At 44.6% G+C, this 14,691-nt stretch overlaps 1 protein-coding gene across 1 annotated transcript; it reads right to left on the minus strand.

Annotated features, from left to right (window-relative positions):
• Positions 1–3,082: 3,082 nt before the first annotated feature.
• On the minus strand, positions 3,083–14,438 carry TIGAR (TP53 induced glycolysis regulatory phosphatase). The gene is made up of 6 exons (XM_035138215.3): positions 14,303–14,438; positions 12,377–12,414; positions 10,644–10,765; positions 8,897–8,974; positions 7,270–7,380; positions 3,083–6,568 (listed from the first exon to the last, which is right to left on the minus strand). The coding sequence occupies exons 1-6, from the start codon at positions 14,347–14,349 to the stop codon at positions 6,125–6,127; spliced, it is 840 nt and encodes a 279-aa protein (XP_034994106.1). The 5' UTR covers positions 14,350–14,438; the 3' UTR covers positions 3,083–6,124.
• Positions 14,439–14,691: the final 253 nt, after the last annotated feature.

The following is a 14,691-nucleotide window of genomic DNA, read 5'->3' on the forward strand; positions in this document are numbered from 1 at the left end:
ATTATCATAAATTATTGTCACTGCATTCAATTATTACTGTTTTTTTGTAATAATGTAAGTAATAACTAACATAGTCAGAATAATGGCAAGTAGATATTCAAATGTACAATTATTGTACAATTTATTGAAAAATGATTTTTGGTAACTGCACTGGGTGGTGGAGGCTCACTAAGGTTTCATGCAGGAGCTTTGCAGAGCTACTGGTACCTGGAGATGCTGGGGTCCTTCTGCATGCAGGACAGATGTTCTGCCAGTGAGCCACCACCCTTCACCAAAGGGACTGGCTGAGGTTGACTCACTGGAGCCGTTCTCCTGGTTCCAGGGTTTAAGGGCCAGAAGTATAAAGCAGCATCCTATGTTTCTGAGGAGAGGGAGGGGAGGGGAGGGAGGGAGGAAGGAAGGAAGAAAAGAGGGAGTGGGAGGGAGAGATGAAGGAAGGAAAGAGGGGAGAGAAAGAAGAGTAGGAAATAAGGAAGTGAATAAAGAAGGAAAGAAAAAGAAAGAGGGAGAGAAGACAGAGATGAAGAAGGAAGGAAGGAGAGGGAAAGAAAGAATAAGAATGAGGGAGAGGAAGAAAGATGGGAAGGACGGAAGGAAGGAAGCAAGGAAGAAAGAAAGAAAGAAAAGAGGGAGCAGGAGGGAGAGAGGAAGGAAAGAGGGGAGAGAAAGAAGAGTAGGAAAGAAGGAAGGGAATAAAGAAGGAAAGAAAAAGAAAGAGGGAGAGAAGACAGAGATAAAGAAGGAAGGAAGGAGAGGGAAAGAAAGAATAAGAACGAGAGAGAGGAAGAAAAAAAGGGAAGGGGGGGTCGCCGCCTTGATTCAGCACCAGAAAAGAGCGCGAAGGGACCCAGGGGCAAAAAGCATTTCCCGTGCAGCATGAGGCAGCGGGTGTCCATTTTAGGAGACGTGCGTAAAGCCTCAGAGTTGCACGTTCGTGAGGCTGAGCCGCTGCTGAGCTCACATTCATGAGACTGAGCCGCGGCAGGAGGAGGAGGAGGTGAGGCAAGAGGAGGAGGAGGAGGCGGCTTGCCAGGTCGGTGCCCGGCAGCGCCGTACGGAGAGTCCCGAGCCTCTGGGACGCAGCAGTGCTCTGTAGCACTTTGAATCCTCCTCCTCCTCCACGCAGCGCTGCTGGGTGCTTTGTCTGTGCTTCAGCAGCAGCAGCCGTTTCCAGGCGCCGAGCCGTGGCAGGAGGAGGAGGATTCAAAGTGCTACAGAGCACTGCTGCGTAGCAGAGGCTTGGGACTCTCCGTGCGGCGCTGCTGGCCGCTGACCCGGCAAGCTGCCTCCTCCTTCTCCTGCTGTGGCTCGGGGTGCTCCACGCAGCGCTGCTCCGGCCACCTTTCTACCCCCCCCCGCCCCAGCTGTTTGTCGGCGCTTTGTCGGCGTGGCGCTTCAGCAGCAAGGTCCCGCTGCTGGGTCCCGCTGGCTGGGGCGCTCGGCGGGCCACATGACGAGGTCTGGTGGGCCGGATTTGACCCCCGGGCCTTGTGTTTGACACCCGTGCTTTACATCTTTGCATCATGTACCGCACTAGCCTTGATATCTTCCATTTCCAACCAGCTGTTACTGGCGACGGGCAATTCTGCTCTTTCTATGCTTGGAGTCACAGGAGCAATGCATCACTCCTGAAGAAGCCAAATTTCTATGAGACACAGATCTGGGTTTGACTCCCTCTAGTCAGGAGTCAACCCAGTACAACAGATGTAAAGGTAAAGGGACCCCTGACCATTAGGTCCAGTCGTGACCGACTCTGGGGTTGCGGCGCTCATCTCGCATTATTGGCCGAGGGAGCCAGCGTACAGCTTCCAGATCATGTGGCCAGCATGACTTAGCTGCTTCTGGCAAACCAGAGCAGCACACGGAAACGCTGTTTACCTTTCCGCTGTAGCAGTACCTATTTATCTCCTTGCACTTTGAGGTGCTTTCGAACTGCTAGGTTGGCAGGAGCTGGGAGCGAGCAATGGGAGCTCAAACCGCCGACCTTTTGATCAGCAAGCCCTAGGCTCTGTGGTTTAACCCACAGCGCCACCCGCGTCCCTACAACAGATATACCTGCATGTTATAGCACTGATCCAGCCTGAGTCCTGCCTAACCTTTATAAAGTAGAGGTGGGGAAACAAAGCATAGCAGGGATGGACAGGTTTGAGATAGTTTGAATATTCTACATGCTTTCTTTTCAATTTTTCCGGGAAAAAATGGCTTTGGGGGAAAACGGGGGGACGGCCCCCCCATTTTCCCCCAGGCCTTCCCATCTTGAATTAGTATTGATCCTACAATGGCAGCCTATAACTAGTCCTAATGATTTTCCATCCTATATACATAAAAATGTAATGCTGTCATCAGGCAGCCCCGATTGGAAGATTTGTGGCACTGCATCACAATCCCAGATTTGCATGGTCAGGGTGACATAAGGGGGTAAAAGAGAATGCAAACTGCACAACAGTGGGCATGGCATAGGAATGAGAAGGGAGAGACACTGATGCCAGGGGGGAGGGGAATAGCGGTTTTAAATAACAGCAGAGGTTTGAATAAGCAGGAACGGAGAAAACTGGGAGGAAAAAAGTGACAATCTTAAACAGTGGCAGAGGTTTCAGTAGAGTGAGCAAGGGACGATGGCAGTTTAAAGCAAGGTTTGAGGACCCTGAGAAGGGAGCTGGGTTTTGTTGTATTAACTTTCTGGGTTGTACCCATCTCTGCTACTTCTCCTTGTTAAAACGGGTTGATCTCTCTACTCCACTTTACTCAAATGTCTGCTGTTGGGTGAACTGTGAGAAATGAGAAACACTGAAAGGGGGGGGAGCTGTTTTAAAGTTCTCCCTCCTCCATGGCTCAGCTATATCATATGAGAGAGATAAAGGATAATAATAGTAATAATTTATTATTTATACCCCGCCCATCTGGCCGGGTCTCCCCAGCCACTCTGGGCGGCTTCCAACAGAAGAATAAAACACAATAATCTATTAAACATTAAAAGCCTCCCTGAACAGGATGCAGAGCCCTCAAATATTCCATAATACCTTCCCACAACCATGCCTTTCACTCTTGGTACCGTGTGTCGCCTACAACAGGAAGTTCCAGATTCAATGTAGAACAGATACTTTATTAACAAGCAAACATCCATACATGTACAATATTCATCAGTTGAACTTAACATTCTCTGATTGAGCTGACAGCCTTAAGAGTCTATTCAACTTAAAGATACAGTAACATACATCAGCTTGGAGTGCATGCGCCAAGGGGAGTGCAGAATAGAGGAGAGGAGGAGGCACAGAACTGGAGGTGGTCTGTGTGCAAGGGAGAGCAAGGAGGAGGGAGGGGAAAGGGAGTGAAGGTGACAATGGTGTGTGAAAACGGGGCTGCCCACTTAGAAGAGTGTGTGTGTGTAAGCAAGTTGAGAAATGCAAGAGGAAGGAAAAAGGCAGTGCAAAGGGAGTGAGTGTGCATGTAAAATTCCTTAGACTTGATTACTATTTCTGTGGGTCTCATCCATGCAAATGGAGATACTGAAATTATGGTATTTCCACATGAGCGGGAGGACTGAAATTTGGTACACATGAAGCAGAACACTTTTCAGACCTCTCCCTAGAAGGGGACCTGCTATGTACACCAGAATGTCCAGCCCACACGGCAAGCTGAAATTTAACATAGACATCTCCTGAAACACACTGGGTAGATCAAAAACGACTGAAAGAGAACATTTCTACATCTCCCTTAAAATGAGAAGCATGATTTTTATCTCCCAGTGTAGGGCAACATGCATGCTCCTTTACTAGGAAGGGGATATCTGAGACATGCCAATCTTAAATCAGATAAACCTAATTCAGATTTTTGTTTGCTCTTCGAGGTGGGGGCATGCCATGCAGTTGGAATGATGTTCTCTCAATGAGGCATTACGGACTTCTGTCAATCAATTGGACAGCACTATTTTGATTTAACTAACAAAAATCTTTGGGTTTAACATGTTGTGTTAAATACTTTCCATGTCAACTGAGTGCATAACAGGTGCATCATTTAGACAACACTGATATGTTTTGGTATCGTATAATGTGCTGTGGTTAGTTGCAACCCTAATTCCTAACTTCTTCTATCTTTTTTCAAAAATGCATTCATTGCTACAGCTAGAAAAGCAGCGGTAGCAAGCAGAAGTTGGCAAACCCATAAAGGATGGAGAAACCTGCTTAGGGAAAGGAGATGGCAACTCTTATTTCAAACCTTATTTTGCTTAATAAATTAGCTGTTTGTATCTGGGCCACTGGAAGAGCAATGAAGTGCTTCACTAAACTTCTCCCGCCCGCCCCCCTTCACTGATAGGAGGTAGTCATGTAAATACCTTTCCTATCATCTGAGAAAGCAGAAATAGAGAAAAGGGGCCTAAAGGATATAACATTATGTGTCAGGTGCTCTACACACTAAGATGCAACACTGGGGGAAATTTGCTGGGTCCACTGGTGTGAACTATCCAAGACAACTGCTTGGAGTGGAAAGAGGATCTGTGCTCTCCACTGTGTGTAGGCCCAGGTGGCTGGTGTCAATTGGGGCTGGTGGGGTGGACAGGAGGTGGCATAGGGGGCACAGTGGCAGAGCACACTAGAGCTTCTCTGTGCTGTGCTGAAAGAAAGGAAGTCCTTTTTGCCCAGCCCAGCCGCCAAAGGGTTTTCTCATGGCTCCCTGTCCCTGGTTTAAACCAAAGCAAGCAACAAACCTGCTTTCTGCTCACCTACTCCTTACACTGTTTACCACCTTGTATCTGAGATAGCATTGTCTAAACTGCTCCCAGCTTCTCTGTCTCAGAAAAGCACTTCGGAGGCTGCAGTGACTGGTTGGAAGCACCCAGAGTGAACTATGACTGGTCCTGGGACACTAAATTTGGGGGGGGGGGGAAGTGAAGCACTTGCAGTGGATTGGGTGTGGCACTGGTCTGTTTTCAAAAAGTGCACTAACGCTCTTTTGCTCTTGGGCCCTAGAGGCCTCCAGTTAACCCTTTGCATACAAGACACCCACCTAATCTCTGCAGCCTGCGACTTCATCTGATGTTAGTTGTGACAAGCAGCGTGTCAAGATCACATTACATAACCCTCAGATTCCAAAAACACATGAGGACACTATGCATTGTCACCAACTCTGCTCCTGGATCTGATCCCGGAAGAAAGCAATTTGGGGTGGGGGAGTGAGTTGCTCTTTATCAAAGGCAAGGCAACCAGAACATCTCCGACACTGGGCAGGAGTTGCTGTTCTTCCAGACAAGAGGAACTTGTGCTGGAGCTTTCTTTTCCCCTCTTCCCTCCCCTTACTTTTTCCTCATGTATCATGTCTTTTTAGATTCTGAGCCTGAAGACAGGGACTGACTCAATACTGACCTTTTGCCATTCTGAGAGCCTTTTTGACAAAAGGCCAGGGTGTGAATGTCTTAAAGTGAGTTAGTACAAAATAAAATGAAATCCAATCATTTAACTTGTTAATTTGTACAAATTAAATGTTCACACAACGGAGGAAAAATGCATGTTCAAGGGCATCAGAATGGCAAGGCTCTCTGTAGAACTGGGCTACGCACCTGAGCGCTACAGGGAACAAGTTGCTGTGAACCACACGTATCCAGGTTTAGCCATTTTAAGTCTTCATGCAGCAGAAATAAGGGCAGGGTGTTGGGAGGAAATACGAGGCCACAGCTCCATGTTTGCTCATGCTCCTTCATGCATATTGAAGCAAGCAGCCAGGTTTAGAATGGGGTCTAAATGGCTCCAGAGGGTGAAATCTTGCTTTGCAGAAGCATCACCACTGACAAATAATCCTCCGGTAAATACATGGGGTAACCGTATAGAGTTCTCTGTGCACAAATAGAACGTTTTCAGTTAATACTACAGCACTTGCTAAAAAGTTAAGGTACGTAATTTCAGCCGTGTATATGAGTAAACAAGTGCCGCTTTCCATTTATGCAATACTGGGCTGTATGGCATGCTACCAATAAGCAGTTGCTACAAACTTTCCAAACTGAATCAACTCCATTTTTTTCCTGCTGAGTAAGAAGACCTTTGCCTTCCTCCAACAGGCTAGTCCACTAAAATACTTTCAAAGAAAATATGCTTTTACAGACTGCATACATAAACTTTGTGCTTTAAATGTTTCAGAGCTCCATGTTTCCAGCCATCATCTTCTCACCTAAATGATCATCTCTATTAAGAAAGACGCAGTGGATTTTAGGTTTACTGTCCTCTCTCATCTCTAGTTTTATATTGAACTGACTAATTCCAGTATTGGGACTCACAGAAGACAGCTCAGTCTTTGACAAAGTGGCTGGTAAAGTGCACGCCAGGTCTGAAATGAAATAGCCCACCCAGCTTCTCATAAATGCCCCATGACTCACAACCAGTATATTGGCATCCAGTATTTCAGAACCTCTGTCCGAATTAAATTCCAGTCTGCTGCGGTGGTTGGTCAATGAGCTGGTAGAACTTCCGCCTGCCATCTCTGTGCTACTTCCTTCTGTCTCAGCTTTATTTTCTGGACATACTTCTTGGGCAACAAGACAGCAAAGGTGTTCAAAAAAATCCTCGCCACGTGCTTTTACCTAAAGCAAGGGGGAAGGACAGAGTAAAGTGATTGCAAATTATTTCAAAAAAGCTTTACCCTATTAAGGGGCATTGTTTGCTTCTTTTGTGCCAGGCCCTGTATCACCTGTCCCTCCTTCCATATTTTAAAAAGTTAACTTAAAAAACAAACTTTTCTTTCAGGGTGGCTGGTTGCGCTGCAACACACAGTGCCAGCCACATGCAATCTTAATTTGCTTTCTAGCTGTGGCACATGTTGCATTGCTCTGCGGTTACTTCCTGCAGCCAATCAGAAGCCACGCTTTGGTTTCTGAACGTTTTGGAAGTCAAATGGACTTCTGAAACAGATTCTGTTCGACTTCCAAGATACTACTGTATTGACTTGCGTACAAAAGAGTGAAAAACACACACACAAACCATAAAAGGGACTTTGTGGGGTAACTTTCTGTATATGATAGAGCTCATCTTCCTAAGCATTTTGGTACATGTTATACTTATGCCACATTCTTTGGGGCTAAGTACATTTCTGAACCAGACCAACTTCTCTGAATGGCAACTAGAGACCCTTCAGAGATACTAACACTCTACAGCATTTGGCAAATACCACTAAATAACAGTTCTAGTGAGATAAAGGATGGACTTGCAGTATGAAGATATATGCTACTGATATAGAAGTTTTTGCATGACAGCCAGGTATAATGGACAACAAATCACTACTTACTTCTTCAAGTGTTTCTCCTCCAGGAGGTGTAAAAGACGGACACTGCTCCCCTGCAGCTTTTGCCATTGTCCTGAGATCGCTCAGAGGCCTCCCTTCTGCCACTCCATATTTCTGTAAAAAATAATAATAGGGTTGTATTAGGTGATGGTGATGCAAATCAAGTGTTGAAGATGCTAGAAGGCATCCCATGGGGAGGGAGCAGAGCCCTGCCAAGGTGATCTATATATATAAAAATGTAAAAAAGGTGAAACTGTGGGCTCCACTTTTCTCCGAAGCTGCTTGACCGATTGTCCTGGAATTTGGACAGAACGGTCCATGCCACTACCCAAGTGTTTGCACAACCTCAGATTGCTCACATCTCATACCTGCGCAGGTAAAAACCTGCTTTTCCACAAACTAAAACAGCGCCCTCAAGTGGCGTTATTCCCACAGCTCCTCCTCCACCTCCTCCTCCCTCCCCATGGAGTCTAGCCCACACCCACAAACCCCGCCTCCGCCACCAGATCCTGTAAAACAGGGGGACTCTGAGACTCAGGGGGATCTGAAGGGGGGCTATTACCCTCCATTTGACAGACTAATGCGTGCAGGGCCAGCTAGTTTACAATAAAAGTCTTCTGGCTAGTAAAACTCTTCGGCCAAGCATCCAATATAGTGGGCCTGAAAATCCAGTAAATGCCAGTTTCTACCAGGTTCTTCCCATGCCCATAAAGATATACTAGGCTTCATTTAAAAAAAAAAACCACACACACATCATGTTCTGCCCTGCAGAGACCGGCACTTAGGGAATCACTGCACAAAGGAAACGGTTCTATCCCCTGCTGTCATGTTTTGCATGCCCCGCTAGCTCCCCTTAAAAACAGAGAAGCAGTAAGCAATGTAGGAACTGCCAACAGAGCCGCCCAACAGGGGAAATATGAATCAGGCCTCTGTTGCATAACAGAGAAGACAAAAGCAGACTTAATTCATATCCCTTGGTGACTCAGCTTCCTCCTCTTCTGCTTTCAAGGGGGCTTTTGCTCTTGAATGCTTCTTGTTCTTTCCATCCTTCCTTTGCTTTTCCCAGGGCATGAAGGTCCTTAGTTTGATTTTAGTGGTCTCTGTGCTGTGGAGTGTTGGTAGGCTACCTAATTACTGATTGCATATAGGTTCCTTCATTTTGACATTATTGGGGGGTTACTTCTGGCACTTAATTGAAATAAATTTGGTGGTTGTGGCTTGCCTAATTGTGGGGAGGTGGAAGGTCCTGCATTATGTTGTTTTTTTGGGTGGGCCTTTAGGGCAAATACAAGTAAACAGAAATAATAAACAGAAATAAAAGACATTTCATGGCACATTTTTTTTTTAGTTTATCATAGTTTTTTTTAGTTGCAGAAAACAATTCAAAGGCTATTAAAACTACCTCCAAATAACCTTCGCCCAATAATTGGTACACTGCCATACATATTCTCATCCTATCTAAAGCCACTTTGCACACATGAATTCTGACATGGACAGAGACCAAGACATCCAATGCATGAATTGGGAGCCCAGTGCATCAAGACTCTGACTCAGATGCTAAATATGACGTACGTTACAGAATCACAAATGCTGAAGGAAATGCAACAGTAGACATAATTTCTGCTCTTACCCGCTCTCTGAGTCTTGCATCATGTTTTACAGCAACCTCTTTGCAGAACTTACTCTTCTTTAGAATTGCGGCTGTTGTCTGAAACATTAAGCAGGCAAGTGATGCTTAAAAAACACACAAACACTATGAAAGCTAAAGGGCTAAAAAACTTGAAGTTCAATCCAGGCATCTAGTCCAACCTCCTAAAATGGAGGAAGCTTTTGCCGAACATCGGGCTCAAACCCCATGACCTTGAGATTAAGAGTCTCAAAACCAGCCATTGCTTTGGTTAGCTCTGGTGCCCAACTGAGAGATATGATCCCTTCTTCTTTGCCACTGGTGGCTGTAATGCTTTCAGCAGATCTTAGACGGACTGTGCAAGCAGTTGAAGTATCACAACCAGATACTTTAAAGCAGTGGTGGCGGCACTGTAGAAATTGCAAGTAACAAGCAGGCAGAGTTCCCATACAGCCCTGAACACTGAAGTAAGCTGCAGCAGAGGTTTCTGCATAAACATGTTGATTTGGGAGGGGGAGTAGGGACACTGGATTCATAAGCACCTGAAACTAGCTCTGGCAGAATTTCAGGATGTACGCCAACCTCCCCTTACTGATCAGGTGGCGGTGGTTACGGAATGGCAGGCTCATCTAGAATAAGACATGAATCATTCATGATTTGATGACTTGAAAGAGAATAGGGTTGCTGCTGGCGTACTGCCCATGATGCAACCCAACAGCCACCCTGACCAAGCTAGTGACAACTGTCTCTGATAAGGTGTTGGAGGCTCCCTCTTTTGTGGTGCTGGGGAACTTCAACATTCATGCAGAGACCTCCTCTAGAATGCCAACATGGGACTTCAGAGCCCTCCCTCCATGAGAACCAGGAGATGTCTCAATACATCAGAGGTACAGCACATATGATTGAACCTGCTTTTTTGCTATGAAGTGGGCTAGGTAAAGGGACCCCTGACCATTAGGGCCAGTCGCAGACGACTCTGGGGTTGCGGCGCTTATGGTCTTGAACAAGTTGCTGGGCAATGGGAAATTTCCCCAGCAACAGGTGTCCTTATCAGGGCATGCAATTAACTAAGTCTGGGTCAGTGTAAATGAGTATGTGAATGAGTCTCTGGCCGGATGGCTAGAAAGAGAAAAAGATTACGTTGCTTTATTTGTTTTCTTTCTTAATGACCAGTGTAAAGTTTTGTAAATAATAAAGACTCTGAGGAACAGAACCAAATGGTGTCTATTCCTGTAATGGTAATTTCACTAAGAGATAGCTGGAATGCTGCTGATGCTATAAAGAAGTAAAAGATGCAGGAAAGCTTTTCTGTAAAAGGAACTCTGCTGTAGAAAGAAATGAAAACCATAGAGCTTATGCACCAACACTCCTACAGAGATTTTTGTCTTGCTTTGCAGAGCCAACTATAAAACTGCTCTCATGTGCCCTCATCAATGTTGTGGAGACCATGGAAAATCAATGGGACTGACCACTGGGATCACTGTGAATCTGATCAGGCACAGGTGAGAACACAATATTGTGCCTACCATCACCACTGCATCTTTTCTGAGTGTCAAGTCAGTGAGTAGCATCTGGACCGAAGGAGAAGATAAGGGTACCTGGAGGCCTGCTGTGATAAATTTGAGAGGCACTTGGACAATAAAAATCTCTCATATTCACAAAGAATTAGATGCCTCACAAAAACAACTTAAACTGAAATTACAGAACTTCTGATCTTGCACAATCCCAATTGCATCCTATACAAGCTTACCTGCTTTGCCCGAAGCAGATCACTTGTGAAGACATGAGTAAATTTTACATTACTGAGATACAGGCCTGCTGCATTGGCTTGTCTGAAGCCAGTCTCTGAGAGGGGCTCATCTACACCTTGGCCTATAGGAGTCAAAATAAAAATAGGCCAAATTATTAAGGAAAGCCTGTTTTACCAATCATCAACTTATATACAGACAATTTGTGCATGTATCAGATCCCTCCACTGAAACTACGGTACTAAGAATCCTTTAATGTGCAAAAACCCCACCCATGAAATCTTTGGCTTGACTCTAGTTTGTGAAGAGAGAGAAATCAAAATTGTACTAGATTCATTCCATAGCCCTTGCCTTTTCCCCATCCCTTTTTCTCTCATCTTTCACATGTTCCAAACTCAGATGCAACCTTGTTGGAGCTGAGTTTTTGCTACATTTCTCTCAAAAGTACCATATACATGAATGGCATGGTAGAATTCATGTATGCTTCTGAAAATTCCATAAAAGTCTGCTTCTTCCCCCTCCCCTGCCACCTTTCTGAATTCCACAGAGGAAAAATTTCTTACTAATTTTTGCCTACTCTGCTAATTTGAAAGGGTTCAGTTGCTTAAAATGAACACATCTGCCTCACACTCTGCTTGCCCAGGTAGAACTGCAATTCTCCCAGGAAGACAAGTTTATTAATTTCTGGTTTTGAAAACTTGAAATTGGGTCACCCCAATCTAGTCTTTCTTGTGCTCTAACCACTGACCCACAGCAGTTACACTGCTGGAGATATCCAATAGGTATTAAATTTGTTCCTAAAGAAGTCACACAGAAAGATGACCAGATTTCAAGGTATTACTAAACCCTGTTAGCAAAGGCACTTAAAGTGAACAGAGTCTAGACTCTAGAGAGAAGATAAATCCTGTTAACAATTTACTGAGGATACTAAACAAAAACAGTGTATAATTTGAGAAGGAACAGAAGAGTTTTTATCTTTCTTGCATAGCAGGGAGACATTCTACCAAACATACAGAAGAAAACTCCCTCAGAACTGCACAGCCAATCAGAGCATGTGCTACCTCAGCAAACACCATGCGACTCTGGTTTTAAGCAACACTTCTACCCCTTCGGTTGACTTTAACATTAACAGAATTAACCCTTTTGCTGCATACATTATTATGCTGCAACTCCAATATTTACTACAAATCATCTTGCAAATCTTCACCTGATGTTTGAAAAAATGCAGGACACACAGAAAAATGATCTCTGAGACCACTTGGTGATGGACTTAGGATACTTAGGACACGATGGACTCTGAATGGAAAAATGTTTCTGCCCTGCTTTATCAAAAAACCATGTCCAATCTAATTAGGGCTCTATGCGCACAGAAGCAAGCTTCTATGGGCATATATCAGGTGTTTAAGAAAGTTTATGTACCAATGGGTGCCTCTGGGTTTCTCCAAGCTGAAAAGGCTTGGGAGTCAGAATTGCCTGGATCCAGCCACCCACCCAGCCTGACAAGGTACTGCATGCTACTTGAGTTCTTTGGTAGTTTTTCAGCCCTAGGAGCTGCTGGGCAGAGGCTGAGGTGTTATTTTAAAACATAAATAATCATTTGACTAAAAGACAAAGCCAAAAATATTTGCCAAAATATCTCAGCATTTAATGAGAGTGCAGAAGTGAAGCTAAAGGCAATTGTGACTTATAATGAAGCATGACTTATTACTCTTGCTGCAACAGAAGAGACACACACCTTGCAGAATCTTCTCTTTGTTGAATCTTGTTTCCCCACTGAAAGAGACAAAATATTTTCAAAACAGAAAAAAGAATGATTATTTATGGAGACAACTTACATAACACAGAGGAGGAGGGTAGAGAGAAAGGGAGGGGGTAGAGCGAGGCTGGAAGTGGCCTCGCCATAAAATCCAGGTGTTTATTTTCCTTCCTGGTCAAATTGAAAAAAATATGGTTCAGCAGACTGTGACAGAAGCTACTGTGCATACCATCTATTGCCAACCCCAGACACCAGTCAACACACAAACACACGTACATGCATGCACTCTCCAAAGCAGCGATGGAGCTTCATGCACCGGGGGCGGAGAGCAGGCAGGGCTGACACACGTTCTGGGGGCGGGGGGGGCAGCCATTATGGCACCCTCGGGATCACACTGCCCAGGGCGGAGCGCCCCTATCCTCCCCCCTTCCTACGCCCCTGCTCCAAAGCACTTTAAAAAAAGAATACAGGTGAATTTATAAACGCATGAACATTCATATAATAGCAGACAACCCACCTGAAGCAAGGAAAGAAAGGAAAGACTGATAACCAAGCCAATACTTAATTTGCTGCATGCACATTTCAACAGGAACCTGGGAGGAAGCCAGGCTCATTCCTCGGCTGAGGAACATACTGCAAGCTATTTTTAGATTTATTCTGCCTCTCTTTAACAGAACTAAAAGCAGCATATGAATTATTTCCTTGGGGAGGTCACTTTAGTGCAGCTAGCACACTCCATTGTCTCTCAAGACAGATGGATGCCAACAAAGGTCTGATTTTTTTGTATTTATTGATATTATTATTTCTAATTGTTTCTAGTATGTTTCTTGAATTACTATTTATATAGTTGTTTATTTTACATGATGTGAGCCACTTAGGGCACCATTTTGTAGAAAAGTGGCATATAAATAAACAGATTATTATGACGATCCTCCATGCTTAAAGGCAACTAAAACCAACATTTTCCTAGGTATCACAATGACTGCATTTTTTATTTTTGGAAAACCTGCAAGTATTTCTGTGGAGCATTTGTATGTAAACATTACACAATTGTTGCAAAGCCATGGATTTTTATGGATTTTGTATAGACCCTCATACTAGGTTTCCATTAAAACTTAATTAAAATCTGGAGTAGGTCTCATCGGACTTCCTTGTACAGAAATATATGGTGTGTGTGTGTGTGTGTGTGTGTGTGTGTGTTAATACCGGGTTTTACTGTATGCCAGTTACCCTAAAGGCAGCTTGCAAACCTGTTCATAAATTAATTAAAAGGTAGCAAATTAATAAATTTAATTAATTAAAGGTAGTAAGGATCCTATTTAAAACGAAATTAAAAAGATTCTTGTTTTCATTACTTGGCATCCACAACGTGAGTTTAAACCAGTAGGACATCTATAATGAAATTTACACTTGGGTTTGGAAATTTGAAATGTCATGTCGTCGTTAATCAGGGCCAGATTTAGATTTGATGACGCCCTAAACTACTGAAGGTAATGGGGGCCCTTTATATGTCCAGCTGTCCTTTGCCAACAACAAATTTTCGCTGTTTTTTGTGTTGAATATATGCTATATGGTAATTTATGGACCTAATAGGTTTCTAAAGCCATTTGCACATAACAAAATAGGAGCCTACACAACACAAAACACTGTTGCTGTATGTAGGTTTTATTTTATTTGTTTTTTATCTTATATTTTGGAAATGTACATCCAGTTGTTTTTTTCCTTTAATTTTTTTTTGGGGGGGGCAAGAGAGTGGGGCCCTAAGCTGTTTAGCTTATACGTAAATCCGTATAAACCAAGAGTCATTAACAGTCTCCGAATAATCTTGAGTAGGGATGTTTTTGTATTCTTTCCCCCACCCAAACCAAGGGCAAAAGGCGGCCGCGTGAGGGGCGCCGTACTCACTGCCGGACGACGGTTAAGCCGAACGCGGCCGGCCTCATCCTGCCCATTCGCCCGCCCGACGGCCGCGCTCCGAACCCTCGTCTCCTCTCCCCTCCCCAACCCAACTGCCGGCCGGCCGGCTTCCTCCTCCGTCGCGCGCAGAGACGACGTCACGCGGCGCGGCGCCTCTCCAGCCAAGCGGCGAGGGCGGGAAAGAGTTAATGGTATTGTACTTGACAGGCTTCCTCAAACTCGGCCCTCCGGATGTTTTTTGAGACTACAATTCCCATCATCCCTGACCACTGGTCCTGCTAGCTAGGGATGATGGGAGTTGTAGTCTCAAAAAACAGCTGGGGAGTCAAGTAAAAGTTCTGATTTTGGCTGAATAAAGTCTTGCGCTTCCTCAAGCC

The sequence above is a fragment of the Zootoca vivipara genome, chromosome 5, assembly GCF_965207765.1.
Source record: "Zootoca vivipara chromosome 5, rZooViv2.hap1.1, whole genome shotgun sequence".
In the NCBI taxonomy this organism is placed as follows: Eukaryota; Metazoa; Chordata; class Lepidosauria; order Squamata; family Lacertidae; genus Zootoca; species Zootoca vivipara.

Excerpts from the sequence above, each read along its gene's own strand:
- TIGAR (XM_035138215.3), bottom strand. The coding sequence starts at position 14,349 with ATGGGCAGGATGAGGCCGGCCGCGTTCGGCTTAACCGTCGTCCGGCA. Across the intron at positions 12,415-14,302 it reads GGCTTAACCGTCGTCCGGCA|TGGGGAAACAAGATTCAACA; the intron begins GTGAGTACGGCG and ends TGTCTCTTTCAG. Across the intron at positions 7,381-8,896 it reads ATGCAAGACTCAGAGAGCGG|AAATATGGAGTGGCAGAAGG; the intron begins GTAAGAGCAGAA and ends TATTTTTTACAG.